The sequence below is a fragment of the Bradysia coprophila genome, unplaced genomic scaffold (genome assembly GCF_014529535.1).
Source record: "Bradysia coprophila strain Holo2 unplaced genomic scaffold, BU_Bcop_v1 contig_561, whole genome shotgun sequence".
Lineage (NCBI taxonomy): Eukaryota > Metazoa > Arthropoda > Insecta > Diptera > Sciaridae > Bradysia > Bradysia coprophila.
In genome coordinates, this window is record NW_023503807.1 from 2376699 (window position 1) to 2395841 (window position 19143).

At 37.7% G+C, this 19143-nt stretch overlaps 5 protein-coding genes across 8 annotated transcripts in view; 3 read left to right on the forward strand and 2 right to left on the reverse strand.

Moving 5' to 3' along the window:
* Nucleotides 1-19143, forward strand: part of LOC119083103 (mediator of RNA polymerase II transcription subunit 15-like) — a 50906-nt gene that overhangs the window by 19059 nt on the left and 12704 nt on the right. The window lies entirely within an intron of this gene.
* The window catches only part of LOC119083106 (drebrin-like protein), a 34450-nt gene that overhangs the window by 8705 nt on the left and 6602 nt on the right, over nucleotides 1-19143 (reverse strand). The gene's annotated exons all lie outside the window — the stretch shown is intronic.
* LOC119083105 (mediator of RNA polymerase II transcription subunit 15-like) lies at nucleotides 823-17668 on the forward strand. 2 transcript variants are annotated; one of them, XM_037192736.1, is made up of 8 exons: nucleotides 823-1081; nucleotides 1142-1354; nucleotides 16005-16131; nucleotides 16202-16357; nucleotides 16429-16611; nucleotides 16673-16842; nucleotides 16913-17028; nucleotides 17087-17668. In XM_037192736.1, the coding sequence occupies exons 1-8, from the start codon at nucleotides 833-835 to the stop codon at nucleotides 17556-17558; spliced, it is 1686 nt and encodes a 561-aa protein (XP_037048631.1). In that variant the 5' UTR covers nucleotides 823-832; the 3' UTR covers nucleotides 17559-17668. The 2 variants fall into 2 exon arrangements, with proteins under 2 accessions (XP_037048631.1, XP_037048630.1); XM_037192735.1 differs by lacking the exons at nucleotides 823-1081; nucleotides 1142-1354 and adding an exon at nucleotides 15405-15725 and having other exon boundaries at nucleotides 15792-16131.
* LOC119083108 (mediator of RNA polymerase II transcription subunit 15-like) lies at nucleotides 1954-2975 on the forward strand. Its single transcript, XM_037192740.1, has 3 exons — nucleotides 1954-2160; nucleotides 2228-2343; nucleotides 2403-2975. The coding sequence occupies exons 1-3, from the start codon at nucleotides 2008-2010 to the stop codon at nucleotides 2863-2865; spliced, it is 732 nt and encodes a 243-aa protein (XP_037048635.1). The 5' UTR covers nucleotides 1954-2007; the 3' UTR covers nucleotides 2866-2975.
* Nucleotides 5027-8130, reverse strand: LOC119083109. Its single transcript, XM_037192742.1, has 2 exons — nucleotides 8019-8130; nucleotides 5027-5594 (listed from the first exon to the last, which is right to left on the reverse strand). The coding sequence occupies exons 1-2, from the start codon at nucleotides 8059-8061 to the stop codon at nucleotides 5251-5253; spliced, it is 387 nt and encodes a 128-aa protein (XP_037048637.1). The 5' UTR covers nucleotides 8062-8130; the 3' UTR covers nucleotides 5027-5250.

Sequence of the window (19143 nt, forward strand, 5' to 3'; positions counted from 1 at the left end):
TCTGCCTACAAAATTGAAATTGTTAACAGGTAACTGCTGACGACTCAAACATTTCTATATCAAAAATGACTAACTTGACAGCCGACGACATTGTCAACCGATATGAATGCTCTGAAACCAGAAACATGTCGAACGCCCAGTTACAACGAATCATTGCGTCGGAACAAGGGAAGATTAGCAAGCTTAAACGAGTAAAGATGGAGCGCAAACTCAGTATGGCCGACGGCCAGTTGCAACGCATTATTTTGTTGGAGAAGCTTCACGTTCTCCAGTTGAAACGGATTCGAATGGAACGTGAATTGCAAACTACAGTTTGTAGTCACAATTCCGGCTAGAGGCGCCATAATTAATCACGTCTCAATTGTACACCGTCATTGGTGATAAATAGCAATAAAATGGAGATCGGAACGACCCATTCGAACGCAGTGCCTCAATAATTTTAAGTTTCGTTCATTTCAATGATTTCAACATTTTTGTATCAGAACTGGTTGTTCAATTAAATTGTCTGGAGAAAAATGAATTTTGTTTATTACGTCTTCCCGTCTGGTCGTTGGTATCATTTGCGGTTTTATCTTAATTTGTTTGAGGTTTCCTAATTCAATAATTTCTGGTTTGATCTTTTCCTTTGATGAAAAAGGAATCATTCCCGGGCAGTACTGTAGTAGCGGCACTAACAATCTATCGGGGATGTGTCTTAACGTTCAAGAAGTTGAACAAGCGGTCCGATCGTTCTTGGTTCCTCTTCTGCCGGTAGTAATGCGAATTTTTCATTTGTCCACAGCAAAGACCTGGCCAACAGCAAATGCCAAATATGCAAAATATTCGTCAGCAAATGCAACAAATGCCGGGCAATATGCAACAGGGTAATATGCCTCCGGGAGCAGGTATGGTCAATCACAATATGGGTATGGGAGCGATGGGGAATCAAGTTCCAAATCCGGCTGGTCAAATCGGTGGTAATATGGCTGGCCAGATCAACCAAATGCAGATGGGCAATATGCAAAATCAACAAATTAATCCCATGGGCAACATGGTGTCCATGCCAATCAATCAACAGCAAATGGGACAGAATCAGATGAATGTAAGGCATCGCCATACTATGGAAAATCGAACTGTTTCTCAAAATGTCATTCAATCTTAGGTCAACATGAACAATCAGATGAATCCTGGCCAAATGTCCCAGATGCTCGGCCGGATCAATGTGGGACCAGGTGCGGGTCCGATGAATCACCAGAACATGGGCAATCAAATGGGTCCGATGAATCCGAATGGAATGCCGCAAATGGCACCGAACAATATGCAACAGCAAATGGGACCGAATGTGATGAACGCACAGATACCAATAAATCAACAGGCCATGGCACCGAATCCAATGATGAATATGCAGCAACAACACATGGCTCGGAAGCCGCAGGAAATGATGATGAACAACAACCAGAATATGTATCAAGGTAACTAGCTCACAGTTCGAGTAAGACGCGCGTTAGAAACTATACCCTGCACATTGTATCCAATTCACAGTTCGAAATGTTGGTCCGAACCAATTTTTCCGAAAAAGTCCGAGTCCCAGTTCGACAACCTCGCCGGCAAACATTGCTTCATCTCATCAAAATCAAATGGTTCCGAGTCCAGCGTTGGTGGCATCACCTCAAATGCCAAACATGCAACAACGAAACGGTAATTTTCACAGAGATGAGGAGAATCACGGTCATGTGAGTGCAACATTGATTTCATTTTATTCCAGTTATGGGTATGGCGCCGTCTCCAAGCTCATCCATCAATACACCCGGACAGGCTGTCGCCGTTCCGAGTCCGTTGAATCCACACGAGGAGCAACAATATCGTGAAAAGTACAGACAATTGACGAAATACATTGAACCTTTGAAGCGAATGGTTGCTCGCATTGGCAATGACGGAAAAGATTCAAGTAAACGGCGAATCACACTGAAAATGTGAATCATTTTTGTTAACGCAGGCAAACTCTTTCCAGATGAAAAACTGTTGAAAATGAACAAATTGTTGGAGATTCTGTGCAATCCCAACCGACGTATTCCACTCGACACTTTACTGAAATGTGAAATAGCTTTGGAAAAGATGGACTTTAAAACGTATTCTTGTCCTCCGACCGGCGGTCTCATCGGTAATTTGAAAGAACATCCGGTAAGTCATTAATACACCAAACGTATACCACGCCTGGTTGGTCAATTAACTTTTTGCCCTGTTGTAGATAAACAATCCACTTCTGGAGGCTGTCAGTGCTAATCTACAGAGTCCGATCGGAAATCATACGTTGCAACGCTCATTTCGACCGTGTCTAGAGGCGCTCTTCGGACCAGACATCAAGTAAATATTCAGTCACAAATTTCAGGCTCAATTTATCAAACTTTTTCGTTGTCTAATAGGAACCTGCCGTCGCCAGCAAAACAACAGAGGTTATCCGTTACCAGCGATACAACTTCATCGTCAGCGCTCGAAATTCCGCATGTTCTGCAAGGGGAAATCGCCCGGCTCGACCAAAAATTCAAAGTGTCCCTGGATCCATCGTCCCAGAACGGCACCAAGCTAATCAAACTCGTCTGTTGTTTGGACTCGCAGCATCTGCCCTGCGTTCCGCCCGTTAGTGTTGTGATACCGGACGACTATCCGTACAGTGCGCCCAGCTGCAAATTCGCAACCGGACAGGAGTACAATGCAACTCCGTTCTTGATATCGGTGCAGAGTGCACTGATTGCTCGCATCTCGAAATTACCAAAATTATTTTCGCTATCGCATTTGCTGGAGATGTCGGTGCGTCAGGCATGCTCACCGGCGTTGAATGCACAACAAATGAATCCGACAGCTACGTCGGTGTTGCTGGGAATTTAAAATGAATGCCAACATTTAACGGAATTTATTAACTAAATTTATTTGGACTTTTTGGTCGTCATTTCTTGTTGCCTCAAAATAAAAACGAATATTTGTATACGTAGAACGAACAGAGTTGTTATTTATCGACGAAAATCTCTAGGTTAAAACATTCCTACCAGCAGAAACAACGAGTGCAATCATACAATGCGATTTTACCATTTTGTAAAACATAAACAAAGTTTGACAGTTTGAGTGGGAAATGTTCTATTTTCTCCCTCGTCAACAAAACAAAATTTCCTCATGGCCACTTGAGGGAGATGAGAAAGTAAGGTAAATCACGGTGGGGTTGAACAAAATTTAAATAGAGTCGCGACACCACCTCTGATTTTTTTTAATATTCTTATTGAGGGACTCGAGTACTACTATAAGGAACCACATTCAGTTCGAAAAATTTTCCAGCCGTTTCGGAGAACCGACACTCATGGCCGTGCGGGACCGACGAGTCAATTTGAATACAGATTGTTATCGCAACGGATAGAGGGACTAATTCTAAGCTAATTCGTATTGAAATGGCTCCCCTCGACAACTTGACCACGTAGCTACAGCCAGCTAAAGTCGAAAATTCGACATCTTTGAATGGTGATATGTCCAAGACGAAGAAAGTTTGAAACGCATTAGTGCGACAGAATATATAATAGTCATTAACAAGACACAAGCAAATGTTGCGTTGAAAGCGTATTCGATGTGTGGGATAAGTCTTTAAGTTTCTGATAAATCAAAAGAAATGTTGAGCTCACAAGTCGACTCGTAAATTAGAAGTTATAAGTCCTCTAATATGGAGGAAAGTACCATAACTTATAATTTATAGCTCGACCTTCAAGCCATAAATTGAAATTTGGAACTAACATTACATAACCGAATCACAAAAGTTTATTTTCAAAGATTTGCATCCCGATCTAACAATAACACTAAGAGTTGAATGACTTTTTGTACCATTTTTAACGTAAATTTTAGTTCGGTCACTAGTCAAGGGCTGTGCCTGTTTTAGCTTGATTCGGATAAAATAACAAAAGTTGTAGTCAAGAATTCATAAATATTTTCAAGTATTCGAAGATCGCCGTACGACGAAAGTAGGCATCATTCATAAAGTATGTAACGCTATAGTCTATGATTCTGTAGAACACGCTTCGCTGTCCCACAAAATGTAATTAAAACTTTCTTTTTATTAATGTGTAGACTGCCACGCAAGGCCAGATCCTCTTACGAACTTTAACAGACTTTATGAACACAGTCTCACAAAAGAACCAAATGTCGAGTCTTGACAACACTTGCTACAAAGCAATAAAGTAAAACTACCAAATACGAGCCCATGCTGTACTAACGTACAACGTGAAAAAGCCTCAGATTTTTTTTTGTTCTACGGTGGACGTCAGTGAATTTTAGGCATGAACTTCCTTTATCAGTTTTTCAGCTGGTCTACTCATACAAACAGAAGTTCTTATATTTGTTTATACCAGTGAAATAGTTACACGCACGCGTGTATCACTGGTAAAACCGTATAAAGACGTAACGAACAAGAAACAACTGAAGCCAATTCATGGCTAAATTTCACTACCGTCCAAGGCAAGAAATTCTCCTAACACTAAGCTCAGACCACGACATTTTACATAGAAGTAATTTGATCTATAGTTATCCTATTAACTTCAATTAGAACAGCAACTTTAATTAATTTCTTGCAAATGTACAGTTCATGAATGATTGTTTCATGTAAATAATTTGCTATGCATCGGATGCATCGGCTGATCGTCTGGATTATAGGTATATATTTCAGTGAGACGCATTACTATTTGCTCGGATGCTCGCCCGTGTTTTACCGATGTGAATTACCGAAATTACCTAATTCACTGACTAAATTACCTAAAAGTAAGTTCGGCAATTTTGCCAATAAATCAGGTAATTTCATCGGTGATTAAGGTGAATTTGGTAATTATTATCAATAATTAGCCCTGCTACTGATACAAACACTAGACATCGTAAAAAAACCTGGTGGCACAAGGAGCTATCGCAAGATACTGAACATTAACTATACATTGTAACGCAAAGACTAGACGATATTAATGAGAAAAAAGTATCGAGACTTTTTATGGAGTTTGATTCGATTTAAAGGCAAAAAAGCCGGACAAAACAGAAATAATTTACACATGCGGACGACCAATTATTATTTAAATTAGCTTTATATATATGTTAACAAAACTGTTTCAATATTTCAATTAGATTTTGACATTTCAACGGAATTCATTATTATTTTACAGGAAAAATTAATGTGAATCTAGACGATCAAAATGTTGAGTCCACAAAACCGGTCAACCAACAATGCACTAAAATTTTGTTAAATCAAAATATTTACCGTACGAAACGGTCATAATGCTTCATGATGCAACCAGCAAATCCAAAGATTGAGTGTACTCTTTCTTTTTGCTGAAAATCGGGACATGCAGATAGATTTAAAATTGATGCATGCGCTCTTGCTGCCAGGGCCTCCAAGCCAGCGCTGACAGTCTCTTGATCATCTTCCGGACTTGATTTGCCACTATCTTCGTCCGAAGACGATACATTCTCCGGCGTTATTCCGTCCCAAAAATTGAGGGTCGAAACTATTAAATTGTATTGTTTGACTGTGTAACTGGATTCTTGGATATGTCGTTTGACATAATCAGCGGCTGCTGTCAAGTCCATTGTACGTGGCCCTGTAACAAACACAATTATTTCATTTATTCTTCATTCTTTTCTTAAAAATTATTTTAATGTCGAAAATTTCGCAACATGGCGCGAATGCGATACAGGGGTCGTAGCCAAAATTGAGTGATCCTTATAAGGACATAAGGACAAAATTCATTGAGAAAGTAAGGACATATAAGGACAAATTTGGTAGTAAGAAAATTTTCAATTGATGCGATTTTAATTGGTACATTTTGTTGATATTCCAACAGACAGGCCGACTTTCCTTTTCTCGTTGAGTGCAGTGCAGAATCTTATTGTTTGAAAAACGCTTTTACATCACAAATTGTTTAAATGGTTTAAATCTATAGATACTGCTCTACTCTATCTACACAATCTTGACGCTAACATTGAGCAGACAGTGAGAAGTCTAAAAAAATCGCAGGATCTTTTGAAAACACTAATTTTGATGTCTTGAAGAGCGTTAAAGTAGCACCGATGGTCACGAGGTGAATCAGTGTTACTCTAAGAGAAAAGACAGTGGAGGCCAGCGTGTGTGACCCCAAGAAAAGAAGGTTTACAAAGGCTTTCGTCAATTAGGGGAAGTGAATTTATTACATTTCGGAAAATTTTTTTAAACTTGAACTGTAAAGATTTGAAAGTGTCATATGTGCCAGATTACTCTTGACCTATATATGCGATACGTTATTTTGCTAATTTAATTTTTATTAGGCGAAATACGCCGCAGGCGAAATTTTTACTGCCATACGTTCGTTCAAAATACTAGTAACTTCAATATTTTTCAGATCTGGTCAGCTTTATTCGAATAAAGAAACTTTGTTAATATCTGATTTCTGGTTGGGAACATTTAATACAGTTACCTTTCGAAGTCGGCGTGTCTGCTTTCCAAAATAGATTGATTCTGTTTTAAAATATGACTTACTGTAGTTTTTCCCGACTAATTTCGGACCCTCTTAGAACATTATTTCTTCTTAGTTTTGACTTTCATCAGCTAAGAACTTGCGGCTATACCTCGCGTATCTTTAAAGGCTCGGTCGAGCAGAGAAAATTTAGAAACAACCCCAGAACCACTAAATGACACTAAGAGAAACTTGACGCTACAATATTTTGACGTAATATTACGAATTAATAATGTTGGTTGCAGTGGATTTACCCAGGAATTTGTTCTTTTTACATTTCCTATGGAATTTCTTCCCAGCAGGTGAACTTCATGTTGTTTTTTAGTATCAATTATAAACTAGCCAAGAGCGGGCTAGCGGAAGATTACACAAACCCCAGATAATTTTAGTGCTTCTTATTGAACTTTGCTTATCAGTTTTTCATTTCAATTTTCACATTTTGTCTTGATGGGTACTACCCACTCAATTATTTTGTTACGTTCGGTTTACGAAACTCCTTATTTATTTATACGGAAGAACTGATAAACTTCTGTAGCTGATTGCGATTCTCTTAATAGTGATCAAATGACGAGAAAAGCCTTTTATAATACAAAATTGTTACCTAATAAATAAGAAATAAGGACAACTATGACCTCTGGATAAAATCATTTAACGAACTGTTAAGACCGCGTAGCTAACAATTCTAGGGAGCTACAATAAAAGTTGAGAAGAAACACAGCATTTTCAGGACCCAACTGAGATGCCATCATCCTGGAGCTTTGTGTCCAGAGACATGATTATCGAATGAACGTCACATTCTGAGATCGGCTCAAAGAACATCGACATTGGGTTAACTTTGAGAGTAGCGAACGAATTCAAGTCGTCTTTATCAGCTCCGGAATCTTACTGGCTATCCTTTCCAATACCAGCAAAGAACCTGTTGAACTTCTCTGGCACAACACAGCCTTCCGGAGTCACTACAATCGTGGAACAGGTCTTCCTATAATAGTCGGCTTAATACTTAATCTGAAACTTCTCAAAATCAATCAGGGCCACAGTTACTAAGGGGCTTGAGCGGGCTGAGCGGTTTTTCTTTAATTTTCCTATATAGAAATTTTTTTCTGGTCTTGAGCCCGCCCTGAAATTCCTGCTTAGCTACGTCCCTGAAATCAACGTTCAATGCCTCAAGCTTACCACTCAGAAAAGAGAAAGAGTGATCGAAACCCTGCCGTTTCTTTTTCTTAACCTTTCTTCTCAGGTTGCCGATCTTACGAATGACGTATTCCAGATGATCGTTCATGTACGGACAAGCTTAGTGAACAGTTTCGACAAATAAATCGAACCTTTGTAGGCTTCGAATGCTTCGAATGCAGGCCGTGTTTCATAATACATCGTGAGCCTAATCACGCACTTCGCACCGAGATTCATACGTTTTATGCAACAGAGGTATCTAATGTTCGCAGTTTTCGAACATTATGATGTCGAGTTGCATCAAAGTATTTAATGAAATCAAATAGTATTCCTGTATGCGCTCTAACTCAGCTAAATACTTACCACCGTAAGACCTTTTAAGTAACTTTTTCCGTAGATCTGGCATAGTTAAAAGAAAATATGAAAATTCTAAACTTGTATTTATTTCGGGAAATGACAGTTTTGACAGACGATTGGAGCGGTATTCATACGCTTCGTCCGTCAGTCCCAGCGTATATAGTTAAGATGGCATTTCAGTGCAATGAATGATAAGTCCAAAAACCCTTAAAGGGTAAATGTGACGCAAGTCCTTTATCTTACTTACAAAAAAACTGATATCGCTGAGGGTGACGCATTGTGCGTCGTACGCAAAAATTTTATCAACAAAAAATTGACTCAAAAAATTTGTGAAAGAAAATTTTACAAAAATAAATTTGCGTCACAAGTGGTAGATGATTCGGTTTTCTTCCGTTTAATTTCTTTCAGTTTTTCAACCATTTCCCAAACAATATGTTCCTCAACATCTGCCACTTGTGACGCAAATTTCTTTTTGTAAAATTTTCTTTCACAAATTTTTTGGGTCAATTTTTTGTTAAAAAAAACTTTTGCGTACGACGCACAGTGCGGTTTTTTGACTGATATCACCACTTTTGTAAGTATGTCATCCCCAAAAAAATGTTTTTTAAACATTTTTGGTAGTAGACTTGCGTCACGCCCGCTTACCAACGTGCGGGCATGATTTCGATAACATCAAAAAACCTTATGGAAATTAAAAAATTCTAGAGAAATCAGTCTGAATCCCAAAATCTAGAAACCAATCTTGGAACTTATATCGAAAATAACCCAAATCCAAGGCCCCTCTCAATAGAACAAAATGCCAAATAAAAATGAAAAATCATCTCTTGAATGTGTGTGTGTCGTTTTCGTGTACAGATAGCAACGTAACTTGAATTTGACATAATTCAAGTTACCTTATTTATGCGCGAAGGTTTTAAAATTCGCAGTAAATATTTGAAGTTTGTTTAATAAAATCATTTGAATTGGATGATTTGCAGTCGGAATTGGTGCATTGAATTATGGTATAGTATTTTCGATGCATTTTAAGACATCAAAACATTAAATTGAATTAAATAGTTCACACATAAAATGTCACTGGACACATGTTCATGAAGCAAGTACGATTGTCATGTTTAAAAAAGAAAAGAAAATATGACATTTTTGTCAGTTGTGTGTGTGAGATGATTTTTCATTGAATTTCGGCTCATAAATACTCTAGGTACCTCTATGCCCAAATCCATCAAAAAATCCGATGGAAGTTAGGTAGTGCCAGAGGAATCATCTGTCATCCCAAAATTTAGGAACCGACGTAGTATAAGTTAATACTTAATGATCCCAACAGTTCCCTACAAGAAATACATCTCAAAACAACACACATCTTTCACCACATTACCATCCATATCATGCACCGAAATATACAACACACACACACATACAAATTGGCTTTTCTATGGCATTGGTATGGAGACTTTGGAGAGCTCTAGCTCCCAAGATATGGATTTTTTCCAACTTTTGAAAATTCCATTCTTATTTTTGGGCCATTATTAGCCTACAGCCAAAATTTCAGGAAAATCTATAAAAGAAACGTTTAGGAGTTGCTGGATCCACTTTTCTATAGGTGAACTAACTAACGTAGGCGATTTGCATTATCTGACAATTCGAGATTTTGCTTTCATACAAACATCAATATTTCGAAGTTCAATATCTCAACCAATTTTGAAGCTGCAGTAACGTGTGATAGCTCGTTGGCCTCGTATAGATTCCTAGATTCCAGATATCCTAGGTTAGGGGTCGTTGAAGTTAAGGGCGAGAAGTCAAAAAGTTGCTGTAAATATGCTCCTCAAAATTTTTTTAAAACATTTTTGATAGTGGACTTGCGTCACGCCCGCTTACTAACGTGCGGGCATGATAAGCGAGAAAGAAAGAAAAGGAAGGAAAGAACATCATGAAAAGTTATGATTTGTATTTAAACGATGAAAGTGCCATCTGTCATCTGCCACACGGTTCAAACAAACTCAGGGAAAAAGGTGTAAAAAGCTCTTGGCAATACAATTATTACTCCGTCTCTTCAAACGTAAAGAACACGTCTGATTAATAATTCTAAAACAGCAGAATCGATGTTGAATGTAAAGTTGGTTGCTACAAGCATAAACCACAGAAGCATTCGGAATAATATTTCGTCTCCTCTTGTTAATAATAGTACATTTCGTAGGACTTAGACTTTTTTTAGAGTGTGAGAAGTTTCCAGACAGAGCCGAAGGCGAGGTCTGAAATCGAATACGCTAAAAAAGACTTTTAGTCCGTGGTACGAATAGTATTTTTCATACTGGACGGGTCCTAGGTATGAAATAAATATTATGCACGTATGACATAGTACTGCCCTAATTTGTAAAAAAAAAACTTATGTTTTTATGCAAATTATTTCTGGCCGTTTTTCCCCAAAAAGTTTTTTATGTGATTTTCAAAGTGCAGTATGAAAACCTGCATAAAAAACTTTTCTCAATTTCGTTCTAATTAAATTCACATAAAAAACTTTTTGCTGAAAAATGACAAGAAACAATTCGCATAAAAAGCTTTTTTTGACTACACGAACGGAATTTTGAAAACCGACACATTTTCTGTTTCTGTGTTTTACTTGAGTTTCTGATTTCTCCATATAAAAATACATGCAAAATTCACAAAAAACCAGTATAACATAAAACAGAAAATGTGTCGGTTTTCAAAATTCCGCGAGTGTAATTTTGTATTGAGATTTCTCAAAGTGTTTTTTATGCAAATTAATTGCAAGAAAAGTTTTTCTTACAAATTATTTGTTGTAATTTTTCGTCAATAAGTTTTTTATGCGATGAAAAATTTTGAGAAAAAATATTGAAAACCGGTTTGAAAGTTTTTATTACAAATTAGGACAGAGTAGTCGAGGCTTGCCGAGACTTCTTAGTAATACGTGCATATTCTTTTATCTACTGTAATGTCATAATATTCACAATTTGGTGACACTTTTAGAATCAAAATGAGCAAGATTTAAACACGTCATTCTCAGAACGTCAATTTACGAACTGAAAATTTCGATAATGTTTCATTCGCGCACGGCTAACTTCGATAATTTCTCATTTATTCACGGCGAACTTCGATAATTTCACATTTATTTACTGAAAATTGGCAGATTCTTGACAGTGTACTAGATCCGAGATTTATTTGTGGGGAATATGAATGTTTGACGGTGTCATGGCGTGTTGATGTTTCAGTTTGATTTTTTAAATTAGTTTTTTATGGTGATTATGACATTACAGTAGATAAAATCTTGTTCCTAACACGCTTCGCTCGTATCGGCAATCTCACATCTAGTGCGCAAAACACTCCCATTTACTACCTTGTTATGAAAATAGCTATTTTATCGCATAAGCGAAAACGAGACAACAAGATAGGCGAATGGCACATTTGACAAATTACAGAAGTATAATTCTTGATTATAGTACCTAGGTGAGTAATTTTTAGTACTTTATTTCAAATGGAGTGGAATCTTCGAGCGAGAATTCCACTCCATATGTATAAGTAATGATCTAAATCTCTGGTGATATAACGATGACGTCACAACATGGCATTAATGCGACAAATAGTAATTGATGTCACCCAGTGGTAATAGTTTTTTTTTGACGAATAGGAATGTACTTTACAAATTGATGACGTCGAAAGTAGTGGGGCATGGAAAATCAAACAAAAGATTTCGGTTATATTTATCAGCCCCAATAAATAATAACCGACAAATTTTCAATTTTCAACTACGGTCTTTGATGCATGTACATTGTACATGCTTTTTAGGCACACATAAGCAGATTTTCACTCGGATTCGTTTGACAAGTATGCAACAACAAGCATCTTGTGCCTAAAATAGCACTTTTCACAAATTACCACAAACGTCCATGAACGAGCTGTTGTACGATTCATTTTTTTCGGTAAACTCCCAAAACTAAAAGTAGAAAGCAAACCGATTTCAATAAAGAGACGATTCGGTTGCATTATTCAAACCATTTAGAATTTAGGATTCCTTAATTCGGAAACAATTTTGAGATACTCGCAAACTCACTCGTGTGTTGTTGAGCAACAAGCTTCGGTAACTGTTAGTTGAGACAAGGGTAGAGTTTACATATCCGAGCCGAAGGCGAGGTATTATGTAACTACACTTGTCGAAACTAACAGTTAGCGAAGCTTGTTGCTCAACAACACACGTGTGCGGTTGCTCTTATCTCAAAATTGTTCCCTCATGTAATGAATCATTTTCGCAGCATGCACCTATAACCTACTATTTTTGATGATTGACTTAGCCGTTACTCAGAACGACATAATTTCGAAATGCACAGAGACAAGACGAGGCCATTGTAAGATCACAATTTCCCCTTAACGGTTCACGTATAACCATTCATAAGCATCAAAAAATTCAAAATAATTGAACGACGATGGTTATTTATATTTTGTACTAATAACCCGTCACGATTTACTCAGTACTCAGAGCGAAACTTGAGCGAGAATTATGGGAATGAAAATTTGTCCGAGATCTTCTTTTAGCTATAATCTTACAAGATTCTTAAGAAAGTTATAACCGATTCTGTGGTCGATGCTCATTGGTGTAAATTAATTCTCTTACCTTTCTACAGTGCTCGATTTCGCAAATGTAACTGATAATTTTTGTTCAAAAGCTGAAAATAAATTCCTTTCTGTAACTGATTGATCGCTGTTTGTACGTTCCCTTTTTGTTGATCGGCTGGAAAGTGAGAAAGAACGAAATTAAACAATCGAACTGTAACGAATTTACTTAATTCATAACAACAACCACACAGATTGAACGACGATGGTTATTTATATTTTTTACAAGAAGAGCCTTTCAGCATTGATACATTTGAAGCGTCTTACCTTTCGATTATTAAATTGATATGTGAAAAACTGTCGAATAACAAATTAGCCAATATTAATACAACGGATAGAAGCACTGGATGTCAGTTGCGTGCTCCGCGTGTTCCTGGTAGGGTGGAAAAATTGAAGATTGCATCAAATTGATTTCATTTAAGAATGAAACGTATTCATTAGTTGGAGTGGCGATTTTTAAAATGTAACTGGTTTGACGTAGACGACATAGAAAATGATCATTATTCTGAAAGAACAGTTTAAAGCTCGGTTTGTGTGGCCTAACCAAGATTACTTTAGCTTCACACAACGATGCCAAAACCTTTGTTCCACGGTCATTTCGAAATGACAAATTTCATCCACAGAAGACGATCTAACCTCACCTTTGAGTATGACAAAGATTTAATCAAAAAATATACAAATGATTTGTTTGACGTTTAGGTTATGTTCATCTCTCTGGATGAAATCGTTGTTGTTAAAGTACCAGCCGGAGGCGATACACTTTCAGTGCTCTCTTTAGAGTATCACTCATGCTTGGTCACAAAATGATGGTTGTGTCTGTTTTTTTTTTAAATAATACTCGAAGTCATAGTTTTCGAAGGTTTACTTGTTTTTCTCATGAATGTTAGCTGGAGTTTTACGCAGTGACGATTTATCTCAATATTATAGTCAAGTCAAGCTACAAGCCGAAATAATACTTTGCGGAGGATATAGTTTAGATGAATTGGGATTGTAATATTAGGCACTGGAAGCAGAACTTCTACCATATTCATTGATTGCTTGTAGGCATTTAAAAAAAGTCAATATCAGTCGAATATAGATTATCGATTGAATTTTTTCATTGATTGATGATATTTTTCGGTGAACATGCCTACTTGTTTGGTAACTTTGTAAAAGACAATATAAATGAGCACAAATTTGAATTACGGTACTGCCGGACGAGCTCAAATGGCCAATTATCAACACAAAGTTAGAAAACGTCGATTACACTCTGGACGAACACAACGTTTTTTTTTCGCATTTGAGTTTAAAATTTTTCCGCGTAATTAATTTTTATGACAAAAATGCAATTCTGGCAGAGAACTAAATGTAAAATTAGGAAATATTGAAAAATAAGGAGGAATTGGGAGGATATTTCAAAAATAAGAAAAAATGAGAAATTAGGAGCCTGCAACTGCCATCGTAGGTGTCTTAACCTGTTCTTTCAGAACCTTGACGTAGAACACGTTATAACGTAACGTTCATTAAGAATAATAACAATAGATAATTTCTACTTAAACAACTTTCTGATATAATTACGAAATGAAACTACATAAAAATTAAAAGGATTTTGTGGACAATTTTTTAATTTACAAAAAAAAAATTGTCGTTTATCTTCTTACAGCCTGTAAATATTTTTCATATGCAGAATGAGCACCAGCTGAATATCACCAGCTGGATCTGCTAACACACACTTATTGTATGATAAACAATCAAAACACGTTCTTAACAATGTGTTTACTTCATTCATACGTGTTATGTGCGCGTAGATGACGTCAACGTAGAAATGGACTGTGTGTAGGTTGTCTTTGAATTGTATACAATACAAAGTGTTTGTAAACCAGCTGGTGATATTCAGCTGGTGCTCATTCTGCACATAAGGAACTTTTAGCAATTGTAGTGTTAGGAAATATAAATATGTTCCAAATTCAATGTTTAAGACAGACATCCACTATATACGTTTAGCATACGTGATGTGCGTTTAACTTCCGTCTCACTCGTAAGCTATTCACATTCCACGTTCACCACCACAATACGTTACACATGAATATTCAAATCTGACAATCGAAATACGTAGCCACGTTTTCAATGTATCTCACGTATAGTATAGAAAACAGTACTCATGTATGATATACCTCAATTAAGTATATGACACCTCCGAGAAATTTTACACACACCCGGAGTGTTGTCTGAATTTTCTTTTTCTGGGTGTACGAAGTGCAACGTATCTACATTTTTTGGATTGTTTGCTATCCAACAGAAAATATTGCAATCTAAAGCTAAAAAAAGGAGTCCGCAGTGGATGTAGTTAAATATGGGATTGGAAAGAGATGCAAACAGTTGTCACGCCGGATATACGTTATGCATGATTCCAGATTCCTATGTGTATCGATATTCAGTAAATTCACCAAACACTCACCTAGGGGTTCGGTGTTATATATTCACCTGTTCTGTACTTTCATTGATATATTCCTTGTTTACATACTTTAACACAAAACGTCGTCTTCTAAGTCGATAGAGATTCGTGCTGTCATTGATTTCGTAATCAATCAATTAGAGGTGTCAATGGCACGCAAAACTTTTTTCATGGAAAGAGTCGAAATACTTAAAAGTGTAACGTGGTCGCACTTTCTCGATTTGGTTTTTTTTTTTAAACAATCTACCGAAAATCAAACTTACACACAAAATGAAAACAGAAAAAATGCGTTTAATACTCACCACACATATTTCACCGATGCTAGCGACACTGTCATGACAGCTTCCTCCTGTGTCATTGTTTCAGATTTCATTTTAGTAATCGTGCTTATGTTTGATTCGACATTTTTGTGTGCAAAGTAATTTTTTGAGTAAACAGTAGACTGTGTTAATCTGTGACACGATGGCAGAAGAGTGGCAAACACCAGCAAAAAAAATATTTAAATTCCACGAAACGAAGCTATAGCATATGGGTATGGGAGCGATGGAAAATCAAGTTCCAAATCCGGCTGTAATATGCAAAATCAACAAATTAATCCGATGGGTAACATGGTGTCCATGCCAATCAATCAACAGCAAATGGGACAGAATCAGATGAATGTAAGTCATCGTCGTTATAAACTATGAAAAATGAACTGTTCAAAGTGTCGTTCAATCTTACGCTAGGTCAACATGAACAATCAGATGAATCCAGGCCAAATGTCCCAGATGCTCGGCCGAATCAATGTGGGACCAGGTGCGGGTCCGATGAATCACCAGAACATGGGCAATCAAATGGGTCCGATGAATCCGAATGGAATGCCACAAATGGCACCGAACAATATGCAACAGCAAATGGGACCGAATGTGATGAACGCACAGATCCCAATAAATCAACAGGCCATGGCACCGAATCAAATGAGTGGCGGTCCAATGGGCATGAATCCAATGATGAATATGCAGCAACAGCACATGGCTCGGAAGCCACAGGAAATGATGATGAACAACAACCAGAATATGTATCAAGGTAATGAGCACACAGTTTGAGTAAGACGCGTTTTAGAGATTATACGCTGAACATTGTATCCAATTCGCAGTTCGAAACGTTGGACCGAACCAATTTTTCCGGAAAAGTCCGAGTCCCAGTTCGACAACCTCACCGGCAAACATTGCTTCATCTCATCAAAATCAAATGGTTCCGAGTCCAGCGCTGGTGGCATCACCTCAAATGCCAAACATGCAACAACGAAACGGTAATTTGAACACAGATGGATGAGGAGAATCCCGGTCCAGTACATGAAACGTTGATTTCATTATTTTACAGTTATGGGCATGGCGCCGTCTCCAAGCTCATCCATCAATACACCCGGACAGGCTGTCGCCGTTCCGAGTCCGTTGAATCCACACGAGGAGCAACAATATCGTGAAAAGTACAGACAATTGACGAAATACATCGAACCTTTGAAGCGAATGGTTGCTCGCATTGGCAATGACGGAAAAGATTCAAGTAAACGGCGAATCACTGAAAATGTGAATCATTTTTGTTAACGCAGGCTAACTCTTTCCAGATGAAAAACTGTTGAAAATGAACAAATTGTTGGAGATTCTGTGCAATCCCAACCGACGTATTCCACTCGACACTTTACTGAAATGTGAAATTGCTTTGGAAAAGATGGACTTTAAAACGTATTCCTGTCCTCCGACCGGCGGTCTCATTGGCAATTTGAAAGAGCATCCGGTAAGTCATTCATATTCCGAACGTTTATCATGCCTGGTTGGTCAACTAATTTTTTCTTGTCCTGTTGTAGATAAACAATCCACTTCTGGAGGCTGTCAGTGCTAATCTACAGAGTCCGATCGGAAATCATACATTGCAACGCTCATTTCGACCGTGTCTTGAGGCGCTTTTCGGACCAGACATCAAGTAAATTTTCGGTCACAAATCTCAGACTCAATTTATCAAACGATTCGTTCTGTAATAGGAACCTGCCGTCGCCAGCAAAACAACAGAGGTTATCCGTTACCAGCGATACAACGTCATCGTCAGCGCTCGAAATTCCCCATGTTCTACAAGGTGAATTCGCCCGGCTCGACCAAAAATTCAAAGTCTCCCTGGATCCGTCGTCCCAGAACGGCACCAAGCTAATCAAACTCGTCTGTTGTCTGGACTCGCAGCATCTGCCTTGCGTTCCGCCCGTTAGCGTTGTGATACCGGATGACTATCCGTACGGTGCGCCCAGTTGCAAATTCGCAACCGGACAAGAGTACAATGCAACTCCGTTCTTGATATCGGTGCAGAGTGCACTGATTGCTCGCATCTCGAAATTACCAAAATTATTTTCGCTATCACATTTGCTGGATACGTGGGAGATGTCGGTGCGTCAGGCATGCTCGCCGACGTTGAATGCACAACAAATGAATCCGACAGCTACGTCGGTGTTGCTGGGAATTTAAAATGAATGCCAACATTTAACGGAATTTATTAACTAAATTTATTTGGACTTTTTGGTCGTCATTTCTTGTTGCCTCAAAATAAAAACGAATATTTGTATACGTAGAACGAACAGAGTTGTTATTTATCGACGAAAATCTCAAGGCTAAGACATTCCTACTAGCAGAAACAACGAGTGCAATTATAAAATAGGCATGAAATTGGTAGCCACTAATTGAATAATAAGACATAAACAAAGTAAGACAGTTTAAGTGGGAAAAGTTCTACTTTCTCCCTCGTCAACAAAACTAAATTTCCTCGTGGCCACTTGAGGGGAGATGAGAAAGTAAGGTAAATCACACCGCACACATCAAATTGTCACTTACATAACTCGGGATAAAAAGAAGAAAAATAGAGTTTTCGTGCGGATTTCGTTGATCCGAGGCGTAGCCGAGGTCAGTAATCACACGAAAACGAGACTTTTCACTTTTATCCCGAGTTATGTAATGGATTTTAAATGCTCAGGGCGACGAAAGTTTTTTTCTTTTCACTATAATGAAGTCTACCCACCCGCTTGGTGCAACATTGGCCTCTTTATACCAAATTTTTTGATGAAATACATTTTGGTCATCGACTGCTGTTTTCCAGCTTTCAGAGAGACTGGTGTAGATCAGTAGACCCTCTTTATAAAATTAATGGTCGTTGCCCATATAAACCAATAACAACCGTCAAGCACATCAAGCACTTCGTTCGGCTATAAATCCATTCGGCATTCCACCACAGATACGATACATATCCCATAAATAACACCACTAATGCCCCATTAAAAAACCTTCATGAAATTTGAATTTCGAATGAAGTGAAAAATGCCTTTCAAACCTGTAGTACTGTATAGTGGCGCCACTAAAAATCATGTGTAAAATATCCACTGAACCATTCAAATTCGGATGTAGTCCAGGTGGTGTCGCGACTCTAATTAAGTTTTGTTCAACTGCAAAGTGATTCCTAAAAATTCCTTAATGTGTAAATTCCTGAAAATAAGCTCTGCTGGACATCGAGTGTAAAGGGAAATGACAAGCATATGACGGAATAATTGACAAATCTCGTTCGTCTTTTGTTTTATGATTAGTTTGTTACAAAAATTTTTGCTTCGTTTTTTTACTATCAACATAGAATTTACTATATAAGAATAGGTTGCCAGCGATGAGTCATTGCTTATTTTTGCCACCGTTGTTAATAGCAGATGAGAATTGTTTTTGAAAGGCAAATATCCCTTGAGTAGTACCCAATGAATTAATAAAACTGATTGAATCCACAATACCAGAATGTGGATACATTCTACAAATGGAGTGCAAGAGAATTGCGAAAAGTTGTTCTAGACTTGTATGTTCTTACGTATCTCAAATTTTTTTACTCCAAATAATAAATTAAGCTTTTCATCGTAAGTCAGAAGAACAGAAAATAATTAAAATTACAGTTGCAGAGCAATTTTCCATACGGTTGATATTTAGAGTATTAAACTGCGACCATGCAGAGTAGTTCTAGCCGAAATGAACTTACCAAATCGATACAACGAAATGACAAATCAAATTGACACTCGCACCTGCA

Bases quoted from the DNA above. Each gene is read 5' to 3' on its own strand.
- LOC119083105 (XM_037192736.1), top strand. From the start codon at position 833: ATGCAACAAATGCCGGGCAATATGCAACAGGGTAATATGCCTCCGGGA. The intron at 1,082-1,141 runs GTAAGGCATCGC...ATTCAATCTTAG, and splicing joins TGGGACAGAATCAGATGAAT to GTCAACATGAACAATCAGAT. The intron at 16,358-16,428 runs GTAATTTGAACA...ATTATTTTACAG, and splicing joins AAACATGCAACAACGAAACG to TTATGGGCATGGCGCCGTCT.
- LOC119083108 (XM_037192740.1), top strand. From the start codon at position 2,008: ATGAACAAATTGTTGGAGATTCTGTGCAATCCCAACCGACGTATTCCA. The intron at 2,161-2,227 runs GTAAGTCATTAA...GCCCTGTTGTAG, and splicing joins GTAATTTGAAAGAACATCCG to ATAAACAATCCACTTCTGGA. The intron at 2,344-2,402 runs GTAAATATTCAG...GTTGTCTAATAG, and splicing joins CTCTTCGGACCAGACATCAA to GAACCTGCCGTCGCCAGCAA.
- LOC119083109 (XM_037192742.1), bottom strand. From the start codon at position 8,061: ATGCCAGATCTACGGAAAAAGTTACTTAAAAGGTCTTACGGTG. The intron at 5,595-8,018 runs GTAAGTATTTAG...TGTTTGTTACAG, and splicing joins ACTTAAAAGGTCTTACGGTG to GGCCACGTACAATGGACTTG.